Raw genomic sequence first — 27,890 nt, forward strand, 5'->3', positions numbered from 1 at the left:
TGCTCCGTTCATCTTTCCATCGATCCTGACTAGTCTTCCAGTTCCTGCCACTGAAAAACATCCCCACAGCATGATGCTGCCACAACCATGCTTCACCGTTGGGATGCTGCTAGGTTTCATCCAGGTGTGACGCTTGGCATTCAGGCCAAAGATGGAAGACTGTGTCTGTCCCCTTTTCAAAGCACATGGAGGCAGAGCGGAGGGACGGAGAGTCGGGTGAGAGGCAGCGTTACTTCTGCTCTCTCCATCCCTGACCATCGGATGCAGGCCATCAATTCAGTAAAATGACATGTGGGGGGTGAGCATGGAGGAGTAAGACACCCAAGTAGAGCCTCATTCAAAGGGGATCAGTGAGTCTGGATTCTGTCTACTTCAAACTTCAAACATCTGCGGCCAAGCTCCTCACTTGAAGAGTTCTGACCTTGAGGAGTTATGTGAGAGCTCTGAATGCCAAGGTCTCAATTAAGTCCTCACCTCAGCAGACAGGAAGTCCTCTCTCCAGCTTCCTGTGAGAGACTTCCTATGTTACTCCTCGTATCCTGCACTTCACTGTCAATTACACTCATCTAGTCTGCTTTGCCTTGTTTTCACTGGGAAGAGGGTGGAAAGTAAACATTGAAAACCAGATGATGACTAGTAAAAATATTTTTTTCTTCAAAGTTTGACTGACACATTTATACCTACTTTGCAGAAATGTTCAAACTAATATACCTTGTTAAATTTCATCTGACTTTGAGTCAGGGCCACGGTCAAGTTCCAGATAGACATGTATGTTATTTTATTTAGCGGATGCAAAGTCCCTGAACCAAGCGGTTGCTTCCGGTCCTACTGTGTTAAGCCCAGACTGATGGGATGCGCCAAAGGGTGTGAATAGAAAGGGGTCGTCCTTTCTTTTTCTTTTTTTGTTGTTGAATTTTACCCCGTTTTCTCCCCAATTTCGTGGTATCCAATTGTTTAGTAGCTACTATCTTGTCTCATCTCTACAACTCCCATACGTGCTCGGGAGAGAAGAAGGTTGAAAGTCATGCGTCCTCCGATACACAACCCAATCAAGCCGAACTGCTTCTTAACACAGCTCGCATCCAACCCAGACCAATGTGGACCAATGTGTTGGAGGAAACACCGTGCACCTGGCAACCTTGGTTAGCGTGCACTACGCCCGGCCTGCCACAGGAGTCGCTGGTCCGCGATGAGACAAGGACATACCTACCGGCCAACCCCTCCCTAACCCGGATGACGCTAGGCTAATTGTGCGACGCCCCACGGACCTCCTGGTCGCAACCGGTTACGACAGAGCCTGGGCGCGAACCCAGAGTCTCTGGTGGCACAGCTGGCGCTGCAGTACAGCGCCCTTAACCACTGCGCCACCCGGGAGGCCCCTGGGGGTCATCCTTTCTGACGTTGAGCTCTGTTGGGGTGACTCCATTGTATGTGAAGTTCTACTTTTCCGTGTTGGACCCTACCAAAAGTAGACCTCTATCAGTTGGTTCATCCCTCACCTAACACCTCAGATAAAGTCATCAGTTTTGTCCCTGTGCGTACTGTTTTGCCAAGATCATTGGGTGCCAGGGGAGAATTTACCATAGGTTCTTTGCCCTACATCACCTGAGAACAGTTTAGAAATTGCTTTCATTATACGACTAGCAGAGAAGCAGCCACAAACCTGAAAGGGAAAGAGTAAGTATTGTCCCTTAATTGCATTTTACAACTTAACCAAAGGATGATTATTTATTGCAGGACGAAGGACACCTTAGTCATGACCAGGTTTATTAGGAGATTGTTGTTGTCTATCAGGATGATTGTTGTTGTCTATCAGGATGATTGTTGTTGTCTATCAGGATGATTGTTGTTGTCTATCAGGATGATTGTTGTTGTCTATCAGGATGATTGTTGTTGTCTATCAGGATGATTGTTGTTGTCTATCAGGATGATTGTTGTTGTCTATCAGGATGATTGTTGTTGTCTATCAGGATGATTGTTGTTGTCTATCAGGATGATTGTTGTTGTCTATCAGGATGATTGTTGTTGTCTATCAGGATGATTGTTGTTGTCTATCAGGATGATTGTTGTTGTCTATCAGGATGATTGTTGTTGTCTATCAGGATGATTGGTCAGAACATGACTCTGGCTGATCAGACCGTCTGATTAGTCCTGCAGGAGACAGGACACCAGGAGGTGACATGACTGTTGCTGCAGCCCCGGCTGCTTGGCCGTGTGCAGCACAGTTGGTGTACTTATTAGCATAGAGGCAGGGGCTGGCTATGGGAAGGGAGGGACAGAGAGTAAGAGAGAGAAACAAATAGATTGTGAGAAACAAAATAAATGGCTTAGATTAACTTTATTGTCTGTCATTAGCAGAAAAAGCAATGTGTTACAAAAAGAACAAAAGAGATAAAGTTGCAAATGGAATTTGAATCATATAATTCTGGCAAAGGTAATTGAGTTCAATAACAAATGTGAGTTTGATTGTGTTGCTTTTAGCCACTTACTGCACAGTCTCCTATCACAGGCACCAGGACAGTCTCCACAGGTGCATCATGACTTGTAGGGGTGGTTGGTGTAGTTTCCACTGAAATAGGTCTGAGCTTAAAACATGAAAACATGGTTAACACACACACACAAACACACACACATTATCTGAACCATAACATGCCACAGTACAGCAGGGATAGACAGTACTGGAGAGCCACGAAATGTATAGAGACTGAGAAGGACAATGACATGTGAATGGGTGGCTCATGTATACATGAAATATCTTATATGGTATGATGCTGTTGAGAAGAACAGTAGTGATTGACATAGAAGCCGATCTGGATGGTCATGAGAGCAGAAACAAGACACAGGCTCTTACAAGAGCGTGTCTATAGTATGATCATGACGCTCTGTGAGAAGCCTACAAATTGTTGTGATACCCTGAACAGTATGTTTTGTTTGTAATAGAGTGAAATATGTATACTGAATCAATATGATAAAGGCAAATGTTTTTTCAAATGGTGGGTGGTGGATGATTGGTGAGTTAGCCTTTCAGAATGGAAAGCGTTTTGAAACCTTGGTGAAAAGAGCTACATAAAATGCTATTCATTGCTATAATATGTTTATATACAGTACACAGATGCACCTTCACCTCTTCAGTCCAGGAGTGGATGATATTACTCCAGGAGCTATTGTAGCTGGCCTTACACAGCTTATCTCCACAACTGCTGGCTGGTTGAGAATAGAGAAACGGTAAAGGGGGGAGGATGGTGTCAGTAGGTGAGCCATATGGTAAAGCAATAAGATTCTTCCCTCACTTGAGGATTAGGCATCAAGGGAAACACGTCCCTCCTGTGCACAGTGACTGGATCTGTCTTTGTGAAGGCAGGAAATTGAAGAAACCCTCCTACCTTTCCCCTGGGGTCAGATGATTACTTTAACTCCTAGCCTAATATCTGTAAAGCATCTGAAATATGGTATATTCTCTAACCTGTCTGTCTGGCTGTCTGTCTGGCTGGCTGTGACTATTATAGGAGTAGAAGGAGCTGTTTTCAGGTGATGTTGCCAGTGCTTCAGATGTGCCATGTCTGTGCAATATGTAGATCTGAGAGGGGTGGTGGAGGAGGAGGGAGTATACTGCTGATCTCTCTTTGGTTCCAGGGGCTGTGGTTCATGGAGCAGGTACTAGCTTGGGCTTTCTTGTTCCTGCTCTGAGGGAGAGAGAAAGACGCCAGGGGAACAGTGAGACTAGTCCCAGCACAGACAGCTAACAACAACCCCAGTAAAGCCTATTATGCCAATGCTTTTGATGAAGTTGCCAGATTACCCACTGTTTATTGAAGAACTGCTTATCATGATGTAGCTAAGAAAAATTGTTGGAAAAAGCATTAAAAGCATTAGAAGTGCTTTCTATTTTGTAGGTTTATCTTCGCCACCTTCTGAACAAATAATAATCCGCCTGGACCACGAGGTCAAGAGGGAGCTGGATGTAAAGGTAAGGAGGCTGTCTCCTGGGTACGTGCACTCAAAACCTGGTCACACATGCTTACTGTACGTCTCACATTTATGAACACATCAAATCAGGTTCTAGACCATGTAGCTAGGCCTTAGACCACTAGACAGAACGAGTCAGGTTCCAGACCATGTAGCTAGGCCTTAGACCACTAGACAGAATGAGTCAGGTTCCAGACCATGTAACTAGGCCTTAAACCACTAGACAGAACGAGTCAGGTTCCAGACCATGTAGCTAGGCCTTAGACCACTAGACAGAATGAGTCAGGTTCCAGACCATGTAACTAGGCCTTAGACCACTAGGCAGAACGAGTCAGGTTCCAGACCTTGTAGCTAGGCCTTAGACCACTAGACAGAATGAGTCAGGTTCCAGACCATGTAACTAGGCCTTAGACCACTAGGCAGAACGAGTCAGGTTCCAGACCTTGTAGCTAGGCCTTAGAACCCTTAGACAGAACGAGTGCAGCAAAATCAGTAGGCTTGTTACTGGTTTCATAACAATTGCCAGTAAAATCTTATCATTGATAAGTGCCATACAACACTCCTTCCGTGGCCTAGCTACAACACTCCTTCAATGCCATACAACACTCCTTCCGTGGCCTCCAACTGCTCTTAAACGCTAGTAAAACCAAATGCATGCTTTTCAACCGATCGCTGCCTGCACCCGCTTGCCCGACTAGCATCACCACACTGAATGGTTCCGACCTTGAATATGTGGACACCTATAAGTACCTAGGTGTCTGGCTAGACTGCAAACGCTCCTTCCAGACCCATATCAAACATCTCCAATCGAAAATCAAATCAAGAGTTGGCTTTCTATTCCGTAACAAAGCCTCCTTCACTCACGCTGCCAAGCTTACCCTAGTAAAACTGACTATCCTACCGATCCTCGACTTCGGCGATGTCATCTACAAAATTGCTTCCAACACTCTTCTCAGCAAACTGGATGCAGTTTATCACAGTGCCATCCGTTTTGTCACTAAAGCACCTTATACTACCCACCACTGCGACTTGTATGCTCTAGTCGGCTGGCCCTCGCTACATATTCGTCGCAAGACCCACTGGCTCCAGGTCGTCTACAAGGCCATGCTAGGTAAAGCTCCGCCTTATCTCAGTTCACTGGTTACGATGGCAACACCCATCCGTAGCACGCGCTCCAGCAGGTGTATCTCACTGATCATCCCTAAAGCCAACACCTCATTCGGCCGCCTTTCGTTCCAGTACTCTGCTGCCTGTGACTGGAACGAATTGCAAAAATCGCTGAAGTTGGAGACCTTTATCTCCCTCACCAACTTCAAACATCAGCTATCTGAGCAGCTAACCGATCGCTGCAGCTGTACATAATCTATTGGTAAATAGCCCACCCATTTTCACCTACCTCATCCCCACAGTTTTTATTTATTTACTTTTCTGCTCTTTTGCACACCAATATCTCTACCTGTACATGACCATTTATCAATCCAGTGTTAATCTGCAATATTGTAATTATTCGCCTACCTCCTCATGCCTTTTGCACACATTGTATATAGACTCCCCTTTTTTTCTACTGTGTTATTGACTTGTTAATTGTTTACTCCATGTGTAACTCTGTGTTGTCTGTTCACACTGCTATGCTTTATCTTGGCCAGGTCGCAGTTGTAAATGAGAACTTGTTCTCAACTAGCCTACCTGGTTAAATAAAGGTGAAATAAAAATAAAAAAATAAAAAATTGATGTTCATTATCAAATGTATTATACCAGCTCAATACGATAAAAGTGGTATGAAAATGTAGTAATATTAATATTAAGGCAACTGATTTATTTTCAACATGTTGCTGGTCGTAAATTGGACTCCTCTCCTCAGGTCGTAATGCTTACTGACCGCTCTGAGGCTCTGATGAGATATGAAATAAACATCAGACCAATTAGTTACTAGCTACTAAGACAAAAATAAAGGCTTCTTGGATGACAGAGAAAATTACTAGATATGGTCCTACACTCATCATCCTTCAGGTCAAGATAGACAATATAGAAAAGTCAATAGATTTCATCCAGAAATCAGCAATCTAAATGTTTTATACTATTGACTGACCATATAAACTGAGTGTACAAAAAATGAAGAATACCTTCCTAATATTGAGTTGCACCCACTTTTACCCTTAGAACAGCCTCAGGTCGTCAGGGCATGGACTCGACAAGGTGTTGAAAGCATTCCATAGAGATGCTGGCCCATGTCGACTCCAATGCTTCCCACAGTTGTGTCCTGTTGGATGGATGTCCTTTGGGTGGTGGACCATTCTTGATACACACAAGAAACTGTTGAGCGTGAAAAACCCAATAGTGTTGCAGTTCTTGACACACTCAAAACTGTGTGCCTGGCACCTACTACCATACCCCATTCAAAGGCACTCCAATCTTTTGTCTTGCCCAGTCAATCTCTGAATGGAACACATACACAATCCATGTCTCAATTGTCTCAAGGCTTAAAAATGCTTTAATAACCTGTCTCCTCCCCTTTATCTACACTGATTGAAGTGGATTTAACAAGTCACATCAATAAGGGATCATAGCTTTCACCTGGATTCACCTGGTCAGTCTGTGTCATGGAAAAAGCAGGTGTCCTTAATGTTTTGTACACTCAGTGTATATTCAGTGTAGAGTGAACATTTTTTGCTCCATTACTTGATGTAGGCTAGACGTAGTGATGAGATAGATATCGATATACATGTTATACAAAACATAAATATTGAGGTGATTCTAAAGCACTGCCTGGGCTATAGAATACCCACAGAACAAGCTTGGGGGGTTGAACTTGCAACCTTCCGGTTACTAGTCCAACGCTCTAACCACTAGGCTACCCTGCCTGTCTGCCTGTCTGCCTGTCTGCCTGTGTGTGTGTGCGTGTGTGTGCCTATAGTGTTGTTTTGGCATACACTACATTACCAAAAGAATGTGGACACCTGCTTGACGAAAACCTAATTCCAAAATCATGAGCATTAATACAGAGTTGGTCCCGACTTTGTGGCTATTACTTCCTCCACTCTTCTGAGAAGGCTTTCCCCCAAGATGTTGGAATATAGCTGCGGGGCCTTGCTTCCATTCAGCCACAAGAGCATTAGTGAGGTCGGGTACTGATGTTGGGCGATTAGGCCTGGCTTGCAGTCAGCATTCCAATTTATCCCAAAGATGTTCAATGGGGTCAGGGATCTGTGCAGCCAGTCAAGTTGTTCCACACCGATCTCGACAAACCATTTCTGTGTGGACCTCGCATTGTGCACGGGGGCATTGTCATGCTGAAACAGTAAAGGGCCTTCCCCAAACTGTTGCCACAAAGTTGGAAGCACATAATTGTCTAGAATGTTATTGTATGCTGTAGAGTTAAGATTTCCTTTCACTGGAACTAAGGGGTCTAGCCCAAACCATGAAAAACAGCCCCAGACCATTATTCCTCCTAAACCAAACTTTACATTTGGCACTATGCATTCAGGCAGGTAGTGTTCTCCTGGCATGCGCCAAACCCAGATTCGTCCTTCAGACTGCCAGATGGTGAAGCGTGATTCATCATGCCAGAGAATGCATTTCCTCTGCTCCAGAATCCAATGGCGGCATGATTCACATCACTTCAGCCGACACTTGGCATGGTGATCTTAGGCTTCTGTGCAGCTGCTCGACCATGGAAACCTATTTCACTTATCTGTTATTTTGCCAGGTAAGTTGACTGAGAACACATTCTCATTTGCAGCAGACCTGGGGAATAGTTACAGGAGAGAGGAGGGGGATGAATGAGCCAATTATAAACTGGGGATTATTAGGTGACCGTGATGGTTTGATGGCCAGATTGGGAATTTAGCCAGGATACCGGGGTTAACACCCCTACTCTTACGATAAGTGCCATGGGATCTTTAATGACCACAGAGAGTCAGGACACCAATTTAACGTCCCATCCGAAAGACAGCACCCTACACAGAGCAGTGTCCCCAATCACTGCCCTGGGGCATTGGGGTATTTTTTAGACCAGAGGAAAGAGTGCCTCCTAATGGCCCTCCAACACCACTTCCAGTAGCATCTCATCTCCTATCCAGGGACTGACCAGCACCAACTCTGCTTAGCTTCAGAAGCAAGCCAGCAGTGGTATGCAGGGTGGTATGCTGCTTCATGAAGCTCCAGACAAACAGTCCTTGTGATGACATTGCTTCCAGAGGCAGTTTGGAACTCGGGAGTGAGTGTTGCAACCGAGGACAGACAATTTTTACTCGCTTCTGCACTCAACAGTCCCATACTGTGAGCTTGTGTGGCTTACCACTTTGCAGCTGAGCCATTGTTGCTCCTAGAGGTTTCCACTTCACAATAACAACATTTACAGTTGACCAGGTTAACTCTAGGGGCAGAAACTTGACATCAAATGACTGTGCCATATTGAAAATCACAGAGCTCTTTTTTTTTAACTAGGCAAGTCAGTTAAGAACAAATTCTTATTTTCAATGACGGCCTAGGAACAGTGGGTTAACTGCCTTGTTCAGGGCCAGAACAACAGATTTTTACTTTGTCAGCTCAAGGATTCGTCCAACGCTCTAACCACTATGCTACCTGCTGCCCCAGGCTACCTGCCGCACCTAGCTCTTCTGTAAGGCCATTATACTGCCAATGTTTGCCTATGTAGACTGCATGGCTGTGTGTTCGATTTTATATACCTGTCAGCAATGGGTGTGGCTGAAATAACCGAATCCACTCATTTGAAGGGATGTCCACATACTCTTGTATATATAGTGTATCTGGTGATCTTTCAGACTGATCACTTATGCCTGGATAATCCATATTTGTGGAATTGTTTCCATTTGGAAGGAAGAAATTGGAAATGTACCTATCAAGTACATATCATGTAGTCCTAAGTCCACAGTACTGTTCAGCAAGAGAATCACTCAACCCAGTCACCCAATAGCTACAGTATACTTTAAACTAACTTTCTACACCATTGATGAACACAGTGATTGGCTGGTAGTAGAACGTGTATAATGTATAGAGGAAGGTCACAACGAACCCCGCTATGTAAACGACACATCACTTAATTTGGTTGTCCTTGAATGTTGTTTTTTTTCAAACAAGTCATGCTATAACTACTCAAGTAAGCTCTATACAATATTGACCTCTCTGGGCCAATGAACAACACTGCACCCTTTTATTTTAAAGGCACAATCTGGGATAAGTAATGCTGCTCAATGGTAATTTCAATGAATACCTATTTATTCTTGGAGAATATAACTTTTAAATGTACCATGAGCTTAGAACCCAATCATAATGCAAAGGTTGTATCACTAAATGTTTTATGAACAAATCTTTTGGCCCGCACTGACGCTGCAGACAGCTATATACGTCCAGTAATACAGGACTATTAAAGGCCCAGTGCACTACTTTTGTGAAAAAAATCTGTTTAAATTTTTGATTTATTACTACAAAGTTTTACTTTGATTTACACCCTCAGCACCCCTACTTCCCGCGGCTATGCATAGCATACACAAAAAGTATAACAAATGGAATGAGTGACTGTGTGTGTATTTAATAAATAAATGAACATAGAACAAAACAAGAGACACAGGTAGTGTACAGACATGAACACTGGAACAGAAACAATAACGCCTGGGGAAAGAACCAAAGGAAGTGACATCAGGCAGGTGATGGAGTCCAGGTGAGTCTGATGAGTGGATGGTGCGCATAACGATGGTGATAGGTGTGTGTAATAACGAGCAGCCTGGTGACCTCGAGTGCCGGAGAGAGAGTATATGTGACAGTACTCTAGGGCAGGTAGTCTAGGGCAGGTAGCAATGTTGATTGTAAGGACAAAAGATGACACAAGCACACAAAGCATGTTTTTCAAATATGGTTGGATAGTTGCACAGATCGAACAATAAAATTGAATTCACCATGGTCCCAGTTCACCAGATAACCATGTCTGTGTCTGAAAGTGTCTGTGATGAGGTTGAATCAACATGGAAAACTAATTGGATTTGTAAAAAGTAATCAACATAAGAGCATTTTGTCTTTTCTTTTTAACCCAACTTTTAACCTAAATCTAATGGCATGGTGAAATGTTTGATTGATTTCACGTTGAATTCACCTTAGTTGATAACTCAACCAAATGTAAATCAAAAGTAGACGTTGAACTGAGTTTGTGCTGAGTGGGTATGCCCGAGTGCACTACTTTGACCAAAGCCATGGGCCCTGGTCAAAAGCAATTCACTATATGGAATAGCATGCCATTTCAAACACATCAATTATTCTCCCATGAGATGGGGAGGGACATAAGTGAATAGTAACTACCTAAAGACTTTATGAATATGTTGAATATATCTTTTGCACGTTTATGATCTATGCACTTACAGCTGAGGCTGACATGTTTGAAGTTAAGCCTAAATGTAGTTCCAGAAAAGACCGAATTGAAATGGAATTGATCCCAACCCTGATGAGCATGCCCCTGATAAAGGCTCCAGAACAGGTTTAAGTATCTACTAATGTAAATTGACGTTTAGGGCTATTTAGTAGGTCTACATGTGACCTACACAGCTGTTCTCTACTTTCCTCTATTTCAAAAAAGTATACTCCTTACATGAAAACGAATCATCCGAATAGGGCTATGACGAGACACATATAGGCCTAGAAGACACCTAACCTATGACCTGGAATAATCCCATTAACTCAAACTGTATCAGTGAGAGAGCTGATAGCAAGATTTCGTACCTGAGCTGAAAGGGGGAATATTTTGTCGTCCTTGTCCAGCTCCTCGACTATTGGGCCGTTTCTCTTTGCTTTCAAACATTTTTCATAGCCTAAGTACTATGATTCTCCCCTCAGCTCGATGTAGCCACTGGCTTATAATAAAAGGATGTGGCCACAGAAGGGTCCGTGCTATCCGGAATCCTAGGGTTTGGGGTAGCGACATCCCAATGATTCCGTATAGCACTCATGTGAGTGTTGTCTCCATCGCGCGCTTGAGACGTCGAAGTACTGCACATGCGTACAGTAGCATCCGTGGTGGAGTTTCATTCATACACAAAGCCTCAAAATATCAGGTTGTTTTCTAACAAGGCCATCCATATTCGTTTTTTCCTACATTGATTGCCGCTTTTTGCGGTTTATTAGAGCACAAGGAATAGAAGCCATACAATGAAGAAACGTTATGTGGACGCAAGCAAGCTACGGAAAATGAAAAAGATTAAAATTACGGAGGAGATATCTGAAAGGTATAGTGAGGTGACGCATCGACCGGATGCCGTTGCTTTTGTTGTTGCTAGGCTTTGTGTAATGCGCATCTTCGTCATTCTCACCTGATGTCTATTTTTATCACAATAATTGCTTCTTCCCTTTAGCCTACTCTTGGACGCTGTATGATATGGAAAATGACATTGTGGTTGCTAAATAGGCCTACAAACATTATAGCGGAGTCAACTTGAAAAATAAGCCTTTGCAACTTGATGTGGGTAGTTTTTACAGTACATGATTCAGACTATCTTCTCTCATTTGAAGACTAACCATTCAATTATGCTACAATAATCAAAAATCGTGTAGGCTATTATTATTATTATTATTATATGCTCTGACCTAAATAGATATAGGCCTACTTAAACCTATTCGTACAATGTCAGCTTACTACCAGGTAGGCATTTCAGGCATTTAGTTACAGACAGCGTGTCTAGACCAATAAAGATTTCGCGATGTCCCCTTTGTGACGAGACAAAGCGCTGAGGTATGTTCAGTGTATGAATGCACGAACTGGAAGTTACTCTGGAAAAGCGCGTCTGGTAAAAGGACTAGAATATACATTTCAATTGAGATCATCTCCTTGTTCATTTTATTTGTGTGTGTGGGGGGGTTGGTACCCAGTATCGCGGATGAAACGTTGTCATGGTTACCAAACAAAAAAGGGGTTGATGTAATAACAGTACGCTATGTAGGTGTCGAGCGCACGAACAAAGGAGTTGTTGGAAACAAGACAGGAGTGTAGTCTATAATGAGAGAATGTAGGCATTATCTTATCCAAGTGTCTATTTTCTCCAAGATGATAGCCTATATAAAACTAGGTTGGGTTCCCAAATGTAAAATAATGTAATGAATCGTGATTTAGTGATTACACTATTTGCCTATTGAGATGAATCCCTATGAGTCTATGGATCACCTAATTTAATGAAGCTTTATATGCATACGTCCGTTTATTATATTTAATGAAGCAAGACTTCACAATGTTTTGCACACCTTTTACATAAAAGTAACAGTATCTTTCACAGTTTGCCAATATTCCTGCCAAATGCATGATAATAACGGGCTTAGGCCTATATCGTGAGAAATAAGCTACATTTAGCTCTTCCAGTAGATTTAGATGTTTTTTTAACCTTCAATCACAGATCATCAGCATGACATTTTTACCATTATTCCATAAAATTATAACACACACATTTTACATCAGAAGAGTTATTTACAAAAAGCTATATCCACCAATTTTCACACTTGCGTTTTTTCATCTGAAATGAATGCTTATGGGTAACAGTATGTAAAATATTACAGTCCTACCTAGATGTATATTGTCATTGGTTTTGTTGCAAAACACTAGACTGCTCTTTCCATGACATAGACTAACTAGGTGAATCCAGGTGAAAGCTATGATACCTTATTGATGTCACTTGGTAAATCCACTTCCATCAGTGTAGATGAAGGGTAGGAGACAAATTATTTGATTTTCAAGCCTTGAGAAAATTGAGACATGGATTGTGTATGTGTTCCATTCAGAGAATGACTGGGCAAGACAAAAGATTGAAGTGCCTTGGAATGGGGTATGGTAGCTCACCGGTGTGAGTCAAGAACTGTAACAGTTTCTGGTGTATACCAAGAACGCTCCACCACCCACCATCTCATATTACTGTACTGATTCATTTTAAAATATATATATTTTAAAAATATGTTGTCACAAATGTATCATTTGTACAGCTCGTTACAAAAAAATGCCATTATTTGTATCATTAGACGGTGTAAAACCTTGCAATGCTAACTTTTTATATCTGGGGTTTTTTTCAACAAAATGTGATAGTTTGTATCTATGAAATGAAACAATCTAGTGATATGTTTCAAACAAATACATGTCTGTCATTGAACGGGGCGGCAGTGTAGCCTAATGGTCAGAGCGTTGGACTAGCAACCAGAAGGTTGAGAGTTCAAACCCCTGAGCTGACAAGGTACAAATCTGTCATTCTGCCCCTGATCAGGCAGTTAACTCACTGTTCCCAGGCTGTCATTGAAAATAAGAATTTGTTCTTAACTGACTTGCCTGGTTAAATAAAGGTAAAAAAACAAAACACGGCCATGATTAGATAGTGAAAAAAACACACCAGTCTCTTTCCTGTGTTCTGTGGTGGTTAATTTCTTTACTATGAGAAGAGATAAACTTATCTCACAAGTCTTATACTTAAAAATCTTTAAACACTTATTAATACGGGAGCAGGTCAATACAACACACACATATAATGTGAATAGATCTAATGCTCTACGATAATGATGGCTGGTCGAAGAATCACGCTCAGATGATTTGTTGAGAGCCCCGAGACAAAAGTACAAAGGACTTTTATAGCTAAGATACACCCTTTTCAACCTACATGACGAACAACAGATATATAGAATTGGTCACAAGGTTAAGATCTGTATGAAAGATACTTATAATACATAGCAGACAGCATCTGCTGTGTCAGCAGTTTTCATTGTGTAGAGACCAGTGTCTGGCCCCGTATAGAACTCATGCTCTGGAATGCTCTTTAGGTTCTATCACCCAAAAGACATCGTAAATCTCCTGTCAGTGTTATTTCCCAGAGGCCCATCCTCAGTAGAACACACATGCAATAGTTAACAAAATACTCTATTCTGTTGGATAAAACAACCATTTGATGCAATAAAGGTATTATAACATGATCTTGACATTTTTCCACCATAGTTCTTTAAACAAACGAAAAACTAATTTACCAACATTTCTGAAAATGGATATATAGCGTTTTGTAATTAAACTCTTCATATCCTCCTCTTATGCCTGTTTTGCAGCGCTTACACCTTTCTGAAGTTTATGATCGTGTGGACTCTGGTGCTCCTGGCAGATTTTATACTGGAGTTTCGATTGGAATACCTGTGGCCCTGTTGGCTATTCTTCAGGAGCGTCTACACCACTTTCCACTGCCATGGGCTGGTGAGGACTTTATCAGTTATCTTGTGTCCCAAATGGCGCCCTATTCCCTATAATATAGTGCACTACTTTTGACCAGAACCCTACTTTTGAAAGTAGTGCACTATATCACAGGGAATAGGGTTCCATTTGGGATGCAGCCCTACCTTAATGGTCGACTAGATGGAAGTCAATAACAGTAAAGTATTGAGATCAAAATATTGTTGAAAATAGTTTTAGGCCTGGCAACCTGTTATATAAATGTTATAAACCTGTTATATACCACAGCCATTGTCATCTTGTTCGAAACTCAAGCAGACAGAATAAAATGTAGCTGTCCAACACAGCACCAACATAATGTCTCTCTGTTGCAGGTGATTTGTGTGGTGTTTGTGTGTGCGGCGTTCACCCTGGACATCTTTTGTTTCATTTTTGTTCCCCTCCACTGGTTGTTCTTTGCAGCCAGCACCTATGTCTTATTCAATTACATTTGGCACACAGGTAAGTATATCAAGCCTGTTTTACAGCTTAACAATATGTATTGTATTGCCTAGCTGTGGAATGCCTTAGATAAGGATCATGTGGAATGTTATTTAATTGATGTCTAACAAGTCACACGTTTCTGTAAAGAGCTGAAACAAACCATTATGGTAACAGATGAAACCTTACATTATGTAAACTTTTACAATTATGAAATCTGACATAATATAAATGATGACATTTGACGTAATTGAATGTTTCAACCTGTTACATAGAAATGGAACCACATTATGCTGTTTTGTTTGTAAAAGCACAGTTCTGGTGGTAGCTACACCCATGAACATAAGCTTAGTATTTTCTCTTGGTAAGTTGTGATGTTTTTTTATAATAATTGATTTATTCTTCTCAGAGAAAGGCATCTGTATGTCAACGGTGTCCCTGTGGGTGTCCCTGTGGGTGATGCTGGTGTACACGGATGCTTCGTTGAGGCTCAAAGATCTGAACAACTCCCACGCCAACCTGTCTCATCTCTTCGCCGCGCACTGGTAGGTCGATTGAAACACAAAGCACTTCTCACCAAATATTCACCCTCTAGCAGAATCTTCCAAACAAACCCAGTTTATACGCTGTAGATACTTTCTAAATGCCAAGGATTTTCACAACCGCTTGAATTGAGTGGGTTTAAGCTAACGTCTTAAAATCGCAATGAATCACAAGTGGCGTACTCTGCTCATGCACGTGTTTGTCATCATGACACACAATAATGTAGGCCATTATTTAATATTTATTTTCTCTCTCCTGCTCCCCCCCCTTCCCCCCAGCATTGGCTACCCTGTTGTCTATCTGGGGTTCGACGCCACATGTTACTTCACCAGCATCTTCAAACTGCGGACGCAGAAAGCTGTGCAGAGCGAAAACAACTTCCATATGCACCTCCTGGAACAGTCCCTACCTCTGGGCCTGCAGCTTTACCCCAAGAGCATCACAGACGACAATGGCAGTAAGTACAGCTTTACCCCAAGAGCATCACAGACGACAATGGCAGTAAGTACAGCTTTACCCCAAGAGCATCACAAACATCAACGGCAGCAAGTACAGCTGCAAAGGCAGTAAGTACAGCGGAGATTGTGCCTATTACTCATTAATTTCTGCTCTGTTTTACACTGTTATGAGATCTTTCCCCAATGGTAGTACTACTTTGTTTGGTAAGTCAGTTGTTTCCAGGTTAAACCCATTAGATGGGCCCTGGTAAGGCAGTTGTTTTCAGGTTAAACCCTTTAGATGGCCCCTGTTAAGGCAGTTGTTTTCAGGTTAAACCCATTAGATGGGCCCTGGTAAGGCAGTTGTTTTCAGGTTAAACCCATTAGATGGGTCCTGGTAAGGCAGTTGTTTTCAGGTTAAACCCATTAGATGGGCCCTGGTAAGGCAGTTGTTTTCAGGTTAAATCCATTAGATGGGTCCTGGTAAGGCAGTTGTTTTCAGGTTAAACTCTTTAGATGGGCCCTGGTAAGGCAGTTGTTTTCAGGTTAAACCCTTTAGATGTGCCCTGGTAAGGCAGTTGTTTTCAGGTTAAACCCTTTAGATGGGCCTTGCTAAGGCAGTTGTTTTCAGGTTAAACCCTTTAGATGGGCCTTGCTAAGGCAGTTGTTTTCAGGTTAAACCCTTTAGATGGGCCCTGGTCAAAGTAGTTCAGTACATAGAGAAAGTGGAGCCATTTGGAACTCATATAATGCCAAAGGAGGACATTTTTAGTTAATGCTCCACTTTAATATCTCTATGCGTGTAGGAAGATAAATGTTACATCTCAATGTGAGTCCAATACTCTGGAACTAGATATTGTCTTTGAAATAGAGCTCTTTCCCCCTGCAGACTCAAAGTGGAGGCCTAAACCTGAGTCCAGTCAGTACCAGTGTCAGAACGGTGCTGTGGCGTCTGACGAGAGACTCACCAGGGACTGCCTCCAGATCCACAGTGGAGTGGAGCAGGGAGGGACCGAGAGGGGTGTGGAGGCAACAACGCTGGGAGACTCAAATCCCCAGCCACCCCTGTCCTCCAAACCCAGAGACCCCCCCACCGACGGTGGAACAGGAGGAAGGTCGACAGGAGGAGGGTCTACTGAGTCTTCGGCCACCACCGAAAATCTACCTCAGGAGGAGCAAGGCGGCAAAGTCCCCCGTGCCGCCAAAAGCTCATCCTCATCCCCCAAAGCACGCAGGATGTCCCCTGGCGCCGCTAACATCCCTTCGGCTCCTCCCACTGGCAGGTCTGAAAGGAAGCAGAAGAACGGGTCCAAAACGGTCAGCCCCAATCGGCACGCCACAGACAAGGGCCCCATCGCGCCAAATCCTCACGCTGACCAAATCACTAAGTAGGGATACTCCGCCGCCATTCACTTTCATTTCATTGGCTTTGGAGACACACAGAGAGATGTCTCTTCTTATTCTTTACCTCTCTCTCTCTCTACCTCCCTCTCTCCCCCTCTATCTCTCTCTCCCCCCTATATATCTTTCCACCTCCACCTCCCTCGCTCCCTCCACCTCCCTCTCTTTTCACCTCCCTCTCTCTCCACCTCCCTCTCTCTCTCTCTCCCTCCCTCTCTCTCCACCACCCTCTCTCTCCACCTCCCTATCTCTCTACCTCCCTCTCTCTCCACCTCCCTCTATCTATTTCCCCCTATCTCTCTACCTCCTTCTCTCCCCTACCCCTTCTCCCTCCCCCTCTCCCCCATTTCCCAGGCTGGAGCAGGAGATGAGGAGGCTGAAGGGCGAGCTGCAGGCCAGCAGACAAGGTGAGCAGGAGCTGCGCAGCCACGTCTGCAACCTGACCAACAGCGAGCACAGCCTGAGGCCCGAGGTGTCTTTGCTCAGGCAGAACAACGATCTGCTCCAGAGCAAGTGAGTGATAACATTGCATTTTATGGTCTATTTTGTTTTGCCTCACACAGTGACCCTAGTGCCCTGTCTGTCTACCATACACTGTTTTTGGCTCCCCCTGCTGGTTACCAGGTAGCGTAGCGGGTAGAGCATTGGGCCAGTAAACGAAAGGTCGCTTGTTTGAATACCCAAGCCGACAAGGTGAAAGATCTGTAGATGTGCCCTTGAGCAAGGCACTTGCTATGGCTGACCCTGTAAAACAACACATTCCATGCACCTCTCTAGTGGATGTGACAATAAAACATTAACTGTTTATAATTATCATATGTACTGCCACTCTGTTTGAAATTTTATGTCATGGCCCCCCTCTACCCCACCACCCTCCACATATGGCACTATTACACTGAGTGTTGTACTCAAGCCAGGTTAACACAAGTAGGCAAAGTGGTGTAGTACCTTGATGCAATAATGTGATTATACTCAAATGAAATAACTATGTTAAAGATGCAGTCCGGGATCTTAAGCACTTACAAATTCATAACATATTTTACACATTGGAATTCAAAACATTTCATACAAATTGACCCCAAAAAAACAGGACGGAACATGAAATTAATTACGTAGTACCCAATTGTGCAACATTTTCAGGGACCTGTTTTGGCTCGTGAGCACTTCTTTCAAAACTACTGGCTGAAATTATACTTTAGCTTTGGAGAATCACATGAAGTGCTACTGAAATCTTTTTCACGTTTTGAACCTTCTAACCAATTTAGTGGGAATGGAATGTATTGATTCACATACACCAATGCTGCATGCAAAATGCACCTTATTGGGCCCATAGGGCTCTGGTCAAATGTAGTGCACTATGTAGGGAATAGGGTACCATGTAGGTTACAGGCCAAATAGTCTAGAACAGGGATGGGCAACTTTGATGGGGGTGAGGGCCACCACTAGGCCGCAGTGGCTCATGATTCTGGGTACCCACAGGCCTCAGGCCTACAAAAGGGGGAATGCGACAGTGGCCCATTCCTGGTCTAGAACATTGTGGTTTGACTCTGTGTTTCAGGATCTTGTCTCTGACCAAGACCAAGCAGAAAGACAAGCAGATCAGCGCCGTGCTAGAGAAGAAGACCAGAGCAGAGACAGAGGCCAGGCTCTCCATAGAGAAACAGCTGGCCGAACTCCAGGCTCACAAACTAGAGGAGGCGGCCATCTTAGCTCGTAGTAGTCTACCAAACAGGTATGGCACTCACTCTCTCACCTTCCGCCATTATTTTGTATTCAAATGCATATAAATGTATGACTTGCATGTAACGCAACAACCTTTACCCTCAGATGCTATTGAGGTTGCGTCCCAAATGGCACCCTATTCCCTATGTACAGTGCCTTGCGAAAGTATTCGGCCCCCTTGAACTTTGCGACCTTTTGCCACATTTCAGGCTTCAAACATAAAGATATAAAACTGTATTTTTTGTGAAGAATCAACAACAAGTGGGACACAATCATGAAGTGGAACGACATTTATTGGATATTTCAAACTTTTTTAACAAATCAAAAACTGAAAAATTGGGCGTGCCAAATTATTCAGCCCCTTTACTTTCAGTGCAGAAAACTCTCTCCAGAAGTTCAGTGAGGATCTCTGAATGATCCAATGTTGACCTAAATGACTAATGATGATAAATACAATCCACCTGTGTGTAATCAAGTCTCCGTATAAATGCACCTGCACTGTGATAGTCTCAGAGGTCCGTTAAAAGTGCAGAGAGTATCATGAAGAACAAGGAACACACCAGGCAGGTCCGAGATACTGTTGTGAAGAGGTTTAAAGCTGGATTTGGATACAAAAAGATTTCCCAAGCTTTAAACATCCCAAGGAGCACTGTGCAAGCGATAATATTGAAATGGAAGGAGTATCAGACCACTGCAAATCTACCAAGACCTGGCTGTCCCTCTAAACTTTCAGCTCATACAAGGAGAAGACTGATCAGAGATGCAGCCAAGAGGCCCATGATCACTCTGGATGAACTGCAGAGATCTACAGCTGAGGTGGGAGACTCTGTCCATAGGACAACAATCAGTCATATATTGCACAAATCTGGCCTTTATGGAAGAGTGGCAAGAAGAAAGCCATTTCTTAAAGATATCCATAAAAAAGTGTCATTTAAAGTTTGCCACAAGCCACCTGGGAGACACACCAAACATGTGTAAGAAGGTGCTCTGGTCAGATGAAACCAAAATTGAACTTTTTGGCAACAATGCAAAACGTTATGTTTGGCGTAAAAGCAACATAGCTCATCACACCATCCCCACTGTCAAACATGGTGGTGGCAGCATCATGGTTTGGGCCTGCTTTTCTTCAGCAAGGACAGGGAAGATGGTTAAAATTGATGGGAAGATGGATGGAGCCAAATACAGGACCATTCCGGAAGAAAACCTGATGGAGTCTGCAAAAGACCTGAGACTGGAACGGAGATTTGTCTTCCAACAAGACAATGATCCAAAACATAAAGCAAAATCTACAATGGAATGGTTCAAAAATAAACATATCCAGGTGTTAGAATGGCCAAGTCAAAGTCCAGACCTAAATCCAATTGAGAATCTGTGGAAAGAACTGAAAACTGCTGTTCACAAATGCTCTCCATCCAACCTCACTGAGCTCGAGCTGTTTTGCAAGGAGGAATGGGAAAAAATTTCAGTCTCTCGATGTGCAAAACTGATAGAGACATACCCCAAGCGACTTACAGTTGTAATCGCAGCAAAAGGTGGCGCTACAAAGTATTAACTTAAGGGGGCTGAATAATTTTGCACGCCCAATTTTTCAGTTTTTGATTTGTTAAAAAAGTTTGAAATATCCAATAAATGTCGTTCCACTTCATGATTGTGTCCCACTTGTTGTTGATTCTTCACAAGAAAATGCAGTTTTATATCTTTATGTTTGAAGCCTGAAATGTGGCAAAAGGTCGCAAAGTTCAAGGGGGCCGAATACTTTCGCAAGGCACTGTAGTTCACAATTTTTGACCAGGGCCCATAGTACTATGGTCAAAAGTAGTGCACACTATATACAGCGCCTTCAGAAATTATTTATACCCCTTGACTTATTCCACATTTTGTTGTGTTACAACCTGAATTCAAAATGGATTCAATATTTTTTTCTCACTCATCTACACATAATACCCCATAATGACAAAGTGAAAACATGTTTTTTGAAATTTTTGCAAATTTATTGAAAAAGAAATAGAGAAATCTAATTTACATACTGTAAGTATTCACACCCCTGAGTCAATGCTTTGTAGAAGCACCTTTGACAGTGATTACAGCTGTGAGTCTTTCTGGGTAAGTCTCTAAGAGCTTTCCACACCTGGATTGTGAAACATTTGCCCATTATTATTTGACCAATTCTTTAGCTATGTCAAATTGGTTTTTGATTATTGCTAGACAACCATTTTCAGGTCTTGCCATATATTTAAGTAGATTTAAGTCAAAACTGTCACTCGGCCACTCAGGAACATTCACTGTCTTCTTGCGAGGCAACTCCAGTGTAGATTTGGCCTTGTGTTTTAGGTTTATTGTCCTGCTGAAAGGTGAATTCATCTCACAGTGTCTGGTGGAAAGCAGATTGAAACAGGTTTTCCTCTAGGATTTTGCCATGATCATTGCTCTATTCCATTTAATTTTTATCCTGAAAACTCCCCAGCCCTTAACAATTACAAGAACACCCATAACATGATGCAGCAACCACTATACTTGAAAATAGGGAGAGTGGTACTCAGTAATGTGTTATTTTGGATTTTCCCGAACATAACACTTTGTATTCAGGATAAAAAGTTAATTGCTTTGCCACATTTCTTTGCAGTATTACTTTAGTGCCTTGTTGCAAACATGATGCATGTTTTGGAATATTTTTATTCTGTTCAGGCTTCCTTCTTTTCACTCTCTCATTTAGCTTAGTATTGTGGAGTAATTACAATGTTGTTGATCCATCCTCAGTTTTCTCCTAGCACGGCCAAACTCTGTAACAGTTTTAAAGTCACCATTGGCCTCATGGTGAAATCCCTGAGCGGTTTCCTTCCTCTCTGGTAACTGAGTTAGGAAGGACGCCTGTATCTGTGTAGTGACTGGGTGTATACTCCATCCACACTTCACCATGCTCAAAGGGATATTCATTGTCTGTTTTTAAATTTTTACCCCTCTACCAATAGGCGTCGTTCTTTGCAAGCATTGGATAACCTACCTGGTCTTTGTGGTTGAATCTGTGTTTGAAATTCACTGCTCGACTGAGGGACCTTACAGATAATTGTACGTGTGGGGTACAGTGATGAGATAGTTATTTAAAAAAGAATGTTCAACACTATTATTGTACACAGAGTGAGTCCATGCAACTTATTATGTGACTTGTTAAGCCCATTTTTACTCCTGAAATGATTTAGACTTGACATAACAAAAGAGTTGAATACTTATTGAGCCAAGACATTTCAGCTTTTCATTTTGTATTAATTTGTCAAACTTTTATCTCAACTTAATACATTTTAAATTCAGGCTGTAACACAACACATTTTGGAAAAAGCGTGAATAATCTGAAGGCAGTCAGTGTTCCAGATCAGGGGTTCTCAAACTTCTCAAACTTTTTGGGGTCGGAGAAAATTCATCAGGGACCCTCATAATCAAAACACAAAAAATAGCATACAAAGAGTTTTACTATGACTTCTGTAGTGCATGGCCGGACTAACCAAATTTCAGGCCCTGGGAAGGAACATTTTAAAGGCCTGCCTCTTGGCATCGGAGCGAGAATGTTGGAGTTTTCAAGTTGAAATTACAGTGCATTTATGTATTGAGAAGTATTCAATACAAGACCTTGAAAAAATATAATTGGATACCAATAACCCTGTGACCTCCCAGGCCCAAGTTGCCCAGGGTTAAGAACATACATTGTAGATTAATAATATTGCATTGTATTGTATAGCACCCTCTAAAGTTATTTGGATCGCTTGGCCAAAATTAATTTCATCTGTTGTTGTTAGTGATATTCATTTAAAAAAAACATATAGACATCTGACAGAGGACCCCCTGCAGTACCTCCAGGGATCCCTGAGAACCCCTGCTCCAGATCCTAATTTCACCAACACTTGCTTTTCTTTCTTTTATTTGCTGTACTATTAACTTTCTTTTCATTGCAGCCGGTAACAACTATCATAGTAAAAAAAAGCATAATAATTAGTGAAGTATAATATTTGTTTTACGCAAACAAAAGTACAGATGGATTTCAAATCCCCCCCCCCCCCCCCCCCCCCCCAAAAAAAAAAATCCCAAGATCTCTTGCTGTTGATGTTGTCATGATTCTTTGTCTTTGGACTACCCCACCTCCCCAACCACCTCCCAAATCCCACAAATAAGCAGCACCTCTCTGACCACCTGAAACAAAGCATGTACTATTCTCTCTATCTTCCACCACACTAGGCAGGAACACTCTGTGACCCTAATGTTAAGGAAAAAAGAAAAAGATCTAGAGACAGAGTACAAACAACTACAGCTGGAGAGTCAAGGGAAAGAGGGCCGTCTAATAGCTCTAGTGAATGAAGTGGAGGTAAAAACAAACAAAAGTACTACTCTTTCACACGAGTGGGTTCCGTACGAATGTACGTGTCGAGTTTGTGAGTTTTCACGTCTTGCTCGTTGTTGAAGTGATACTCCGTTGTCTTGTGTTTTTGGATATGCCGTTTTGTAGACTTGTGGCTTGTTGCGTGTGACTATCTGTGTCATTATTTGTGTTTGTGGGTTTGAGTAGCAGGAAATGGTGTTTGGGCCAGTGCTTTGAGGACTTTCAGATCTTCAGTTTTGTTTGTGTTGGCCTGAACTCAACGTACTGTAATGTGGGCACTTTGTATTTGCATTCATCAATACTGTATGCTAACTGTATTCGTTTCACATATATTTAATATCTTGTTGTTTGTGATTATTGTTTTCTTGTGGTGACATATACATCATGAAGCATGCAGACATTGCAGAGGCAGAAGCCAAGTCTTTCATAAAACATTGTACATCTTAAAGTGAATTCATCATAGGTTACTAGTTAGTTATTTAGTAATTATAACCCAATACAACTGTTACTACCTCCACTTAACTTGTGAATATCTAAAAACCTATTTTACAAAAAACAAAGAAAGAATCATGTCCTTAGAGCATTTAAAAAAATATTCAGCTCACATTGTTTTTTGAATGGCTGGCCATCCACCGATCCACCATCACTGTTGGAAATAGATATTGTGGTCATGTGGTGCATTGGTTCCCAAACTGGGGAAATTGGCTTTCTAATGAGGGCGTTGCAATTCTTCAGCACTCAAAAAAAATGCATTCTACAAGTTTGGGGAACCAAAGCACATCCTGTTAAAAGCACCTCAGAATGACTGCTAAACCACCAGGGTCATGTTCAGTAGGACACGGTTTAAAACAGAAAACGAAACCAATCGTTTATTTTTGGACAACTCCAGGCACAACCACCACCTTACACTCAATTCCAAACCGTGTTCTCCTGTATCGTACCTACTGAACACGGCCCTTTTAGTCCGCGCTCCTTTGTTAGCCTGACATCCAAACTGAATTCGCTACGTTTCACCATCGCTTCGCTTTACAACAACAGTGAAATGTAGCTTAATCCATTTGGGTGCCAACCAGTCTGCTTCTATGTAGCCCTGGGGCTGTTGCGAGTGTCTCTTTCCCTGATCCCATCCCAGGCCCTGGGGAAGTATCGTTATGTGGAACAGGAGGAGCAGGATGTGCTGCTCTCTGCCCTGTCAGCCCTGCAGGACAAGGCTCAGCACCTGGAGTACAACCTGAGCGCCGAGACACGTATCAAACTGGACCTGTTCTCAGCCCTGGGAGACACCCGCAGGCAGCTGGAGATAACACAAGGTCCCCCTCCCCATTTATGTTAAAGCACTATATAATCATTTTATAGCTTTATAGAATTATGTTATACCTCTAGAATTATTTATAGCTTTATAGAATTATGGTATAGGTCTATAGAATTATGTTATAGCTTTATAGAATTATGTTACTGCGTTATAGAATTATGTTATAGCTTCATATAATTATGTTATAGCTTTGTAGAATTATGTCATAGCTTTATAGAATTATGTTATAGGTCTATAGAATTATGTTATAGCTTTGTAGAATTATGTCATAGCTTTATAGAATTATGTTATAGGTCTATAGAATTATGTTATAGCTTTGTAGAATTGTCATAGCTTTATAGAATGATTTTATAGCTTTATATAATTCTGTTATAGCTTCATAGAATTATGTTATAGCTTTGTGGAATTATGTTATAGCTCTATAGAATTATGTCATAGTTTTATAGAATTGTATTATAGCTTTATAGAATTATGTTGTAGGTCTATAGAATTGTTAAAGGTTTATAGAATTATGTCATAGCTTTATAGAATTGTGTTATAGCTCTGTAGAATTATGTTATAGTTCTATATAGCATTGATTTAGCCGATTGCCAACTTGAGATATGCACGTGTCGCTTGAACTTTCACTTAAATCTTGCATTGATATCAATGGAAGATTTGCTTGAATATTCCAGTTATACTGTATGCCCGATTATTATGTGAGGATTTGACACTGTAAGGAGAGTTCAGATACAGTAATTCAGTGACTTCATAAATTATATTTTTAATCTATAACTCCATCGCTTATCGTGACTCTACTGTACCTCTGTCCCACAGGAAAAGTACTCAAGCAGGATAAGGAGATTGGCGAGATGAAACGCAAGATCGCCGAGGTCATGGCTGTCAGTCCTGGCATGTCCTTCATGACGCCGCGGCCCGCCGTACCGCAGTACCTCACCAAGTTCCTCAACTCAGAGCGCTATGTGCTCAACCCACGGGCGCTGATGTACCAGTGTCTTAAGAAATAAGAATCCACCACGACCTGTTGAAAACATGCGGTAGACCATCTTAAGCCTTCTCTTGAGCAGGGATCCGCCTGTGCAATCACTTGTAACATGTCTATCTCCTAGAAACGGGAGAGCACCCAAGAGACTTCCTGGTTGTGGCGATGATGTCACAGTGCTCAACAACATTCTCAGTCACAAGGACTTGCATACGGTAGTTCTCACCAAACATAAACTGTCTGAGATGATTACCTTCTCAGTAACCCTCCATAAATCATTGGCGAGGTGGGAAACAAAAAGCCTTTGGCAGCTTCACAGGTGCTTAATTCACAAAGCATATATCCCTCAATCTTTACTTTGAAGAAGTATTTGAGTTTAGAGGACTTGTGAGATTACTGACGCCTACGGCGATGTATTACAGTAACATTGAGCTCCCTTGGCTACAGTAAATATGACATTTTATAGATGCTCGTCCGTTAGGACACTGTTGGCTTTTCAATTCAGAATCCTGACACAATGTACCGTGTAATGTGATTTGGGTTGAGCAAGATTAGGTTGGAAGAGAATTGGGCTGTCTGAGCTCACTCTTAGCAACTCTGTCCTTATGTCGTTGTTTTCGGTTTCTCTCTCTTATTCATTTGCCTTATATTGATGGGCAACGTTTATTCAATGCATGTATTGTCAGTGGACAAACCCCTGGCCTTGATTATCAACCTTTTGGGTCCTTTGGACAGTGTCACTTCAAGTTAAAGGATGATCAGGTCGTACCAGACCTGGGTTCAAATACTATTTGAAATCAATACTTCCTTGAGCTTGTCTGGAACAATGGAACCAATAGCTTAGTTGCAAGAGTTCAAACCCAGACCATCTGGGTTTGAACTCTTCGAGACAGACTAAAGCAAACACTACAGTATTTGAAAGATTTCAAATAGTATTTGAACCCAGATGTGGTTGACACCACTGTACCATTTACCAGTCATGTTAAGTAATCTGAAAATTGATATTGTCTATAAAAGTTGGGCAGCGTTGTGAATAACATGGATATAACATGGAATTTTGTGGACCAAAAATTGTGTAGCGATGTGCAAAATTACCCGTAAATTGAATGTGCCTATACACATTACTTTCTAAATATGAGGTAAAACACTATTTAATGTGAGACAGTAATGTGTTTGAATTGAAGTGATATGTAATGTTTTTGTAGTCTTTTTTTACACACACACACACACACACACACACACACACACACACACACACACACACACACACACACACACACACACACACACACACACACACACACACACACACACACACACACACACACACACACACAAAATGTAAAGAATTTGAAAACACACCCCGAATTGTTTTTCAAATTGATGAATACTAATGAAATTGATCTTACCATTTTTTGGTCTCTTTTTGTTAGAATTCATGTTTCCAGTTTTCTATCGAAACAATACTTTTTATGCTTGATGTACTTTTCAGATGGAAGTTTGCTGCTTTAATTTAGTAAGTCAATGTTTCTGTCAGCATGACACTGGTGTGTGTAATACAGTACTAGTTGTTTGGGCACAATGTCATTGGTGACTAAAGATTGTGCAGTACATACATATTATACTTCAAGGGCTCCAGCTATTCTTACTATTCTGATGAAACAGTTGATAATAAAAATGTACACATTAACCAGTTACCACAGAACCTGATTTTTCTTAAGTTTTAAATTCACTGCTTGACTGATGGACCTTACAGATAATTGTACGTGTGGGGTACAGTGATGAGGTAGTCATTCAAAAATCATGTTCAACACTATTATTGTACACAGAGTGAGTCCATGCAACTTATTATGTGACTTGTTAAGCCCATTTTTACTCCTGAAATGATTTAGACTTGACATAACAAAGGAGTTGAATACTTATTGAGCCAAGACATTTCAGCTTTTCATTTTGTATTCATTTGTCAAACTTTTATCTCAACTTAATACATTTTAAATTCAGGCTGTAACACAACACATTTTGGAAAAAGCGTGAATAATCTGAAGGCAGTCAGTGTTCCAGATCAGGGGTTCTCAAACTTCTCAAACTTTTTGGGGTCGGAGAAAATTCATCAGGGACCCTCATAATCAAAACACAAAAAATAGCATACAAAGAGTTTTACTATGACTTCGGTAGTGCATGGCCAGACTAACCAAATTTCAGGCCCTGGGAAGGAACATTTTAAAGGCCTGCCTCTTGGCATCGGAGAGAAAATGTTGGAGTTTTCAAGTTGAAATTACAGTGCATTTATGTATTGAGAAGTATTCAATACAAGACCTTGAAAAAATATAATTGGATACCAATAACCCTGTGACCCTCCCAGGCCCATGTTGCCCAAGGTTAACATTGTAGATTAATAATATTGCATTGTATTGTATAGAACCCTCTAAAGTTATTTGGATCACTTGGACAAAATTAATTTCATCTGTAGTTGTTAGTAATATTCATTATTTTTT

General features: G+C 41.8%; 1 protein-coding gene and 1 long non-coding RNA gene across 3 annotated transcripts; one reads left to right on the top strand and one right to left on the bottom strand.

The window, feature by feature from the left end:
• Positions 1 to 1,497: 1,497 nt before the first annotated feature.
• Positions 1,498 to 3,201, bottom strand: LOC135505591 (uncharacterized). The gene is made up of 3 exons (XR_010450297.1): positions 3,125 to 3,201; positions 2,490 to 2,585; positions 1,498 to 2,259 (listed from the first exon to the last, which is right to left on the bottom strand). It is a non-coding gene; the product is annotated as an uncharacterized LOC135505591 (long non-coding RNA).
• A 7,777-nt stretch (positions 3,202 to 10,978) lies between these two features.
• Positions 10,979 to 27,083, top strand: si:dkey-12h9.6 (macoilin). 2 transcript variants are annotated; one of them, XM_064925614.1, is made up of 11 exons: positions 10,979 to 11,198; positions 14,035 to 14,176; positions 14,527 to 14,653; positions 15,042 to 15,177; positions 15,454 to 15,632; positions 16,502 to 17,000; positions 17,368 to 17,526; positions 18,572 to 18,745; positions 22,960 to 23,086; positions 24,234 to 24,411; positions 25,230 to 27,083. In XM_064925614.1, the coding sequence occupies exons 1-11, from the start codon at positions 11,122 to 11,124 to the stop codon at positions 25,418 to 25,420; spliced, it is 1,989 nt and encodes a 662-aa protein (XP_064781686.1). In that variant the 5' UTR covers positions 10,979 to 11,121; the 3' UTR covers positions 25,421 to 27,083. The 2 variants fall into 2 exon arrangements, 1 of the variants encoding a protein (XP_064781686.1); XR_010450343.1 differs by lacking the exon at positions 22,960 to 23,086 and having other exon boundaries at positions 25,230 to 25,307.
• Positions 27,084 to 27,890: the final 807 nt, after the last annotated feature.

This window comes from Oncorhynchus masou, chromosome 19 (assembly GCF_036934945.1).
Source record: "Oncorhynchus masou masou isolate Uvic2021 chromosome 19, UVic_Omas_1.1, whole genome shotgun sequence".
Classification (NCBI taxonomy): Eukaryota; Metazoa; Chordata; class Actinopteri; order Salmoniformes; family Salmonidae; genus Oncorhynchus; species Oncorhynchus masou.

Coding starts and splice junctions, on each gene's coding strand:
- si:dkey-12h9.6 (XM_064925614.1), top strand. CDS start 11,122: ATGAAGAAACGTTATGTGGACGCAAGCAAGCTACGGAAAATGAAAAAG. Junction 14,654..15,041: donor CAATTACATTTGGCACACAG/GTAAGTATATCA, acceptor TATTCTTCTCAG/AGAAAGGCATCTGTATGTCA. Junction 23,087..24,233: donor CTCTAGTGAATGAAGTGGAG/GTAAAAACAAAC, acceptor ATCCCATCCCAG/GCCCTGGGGAAGTATCGTTA.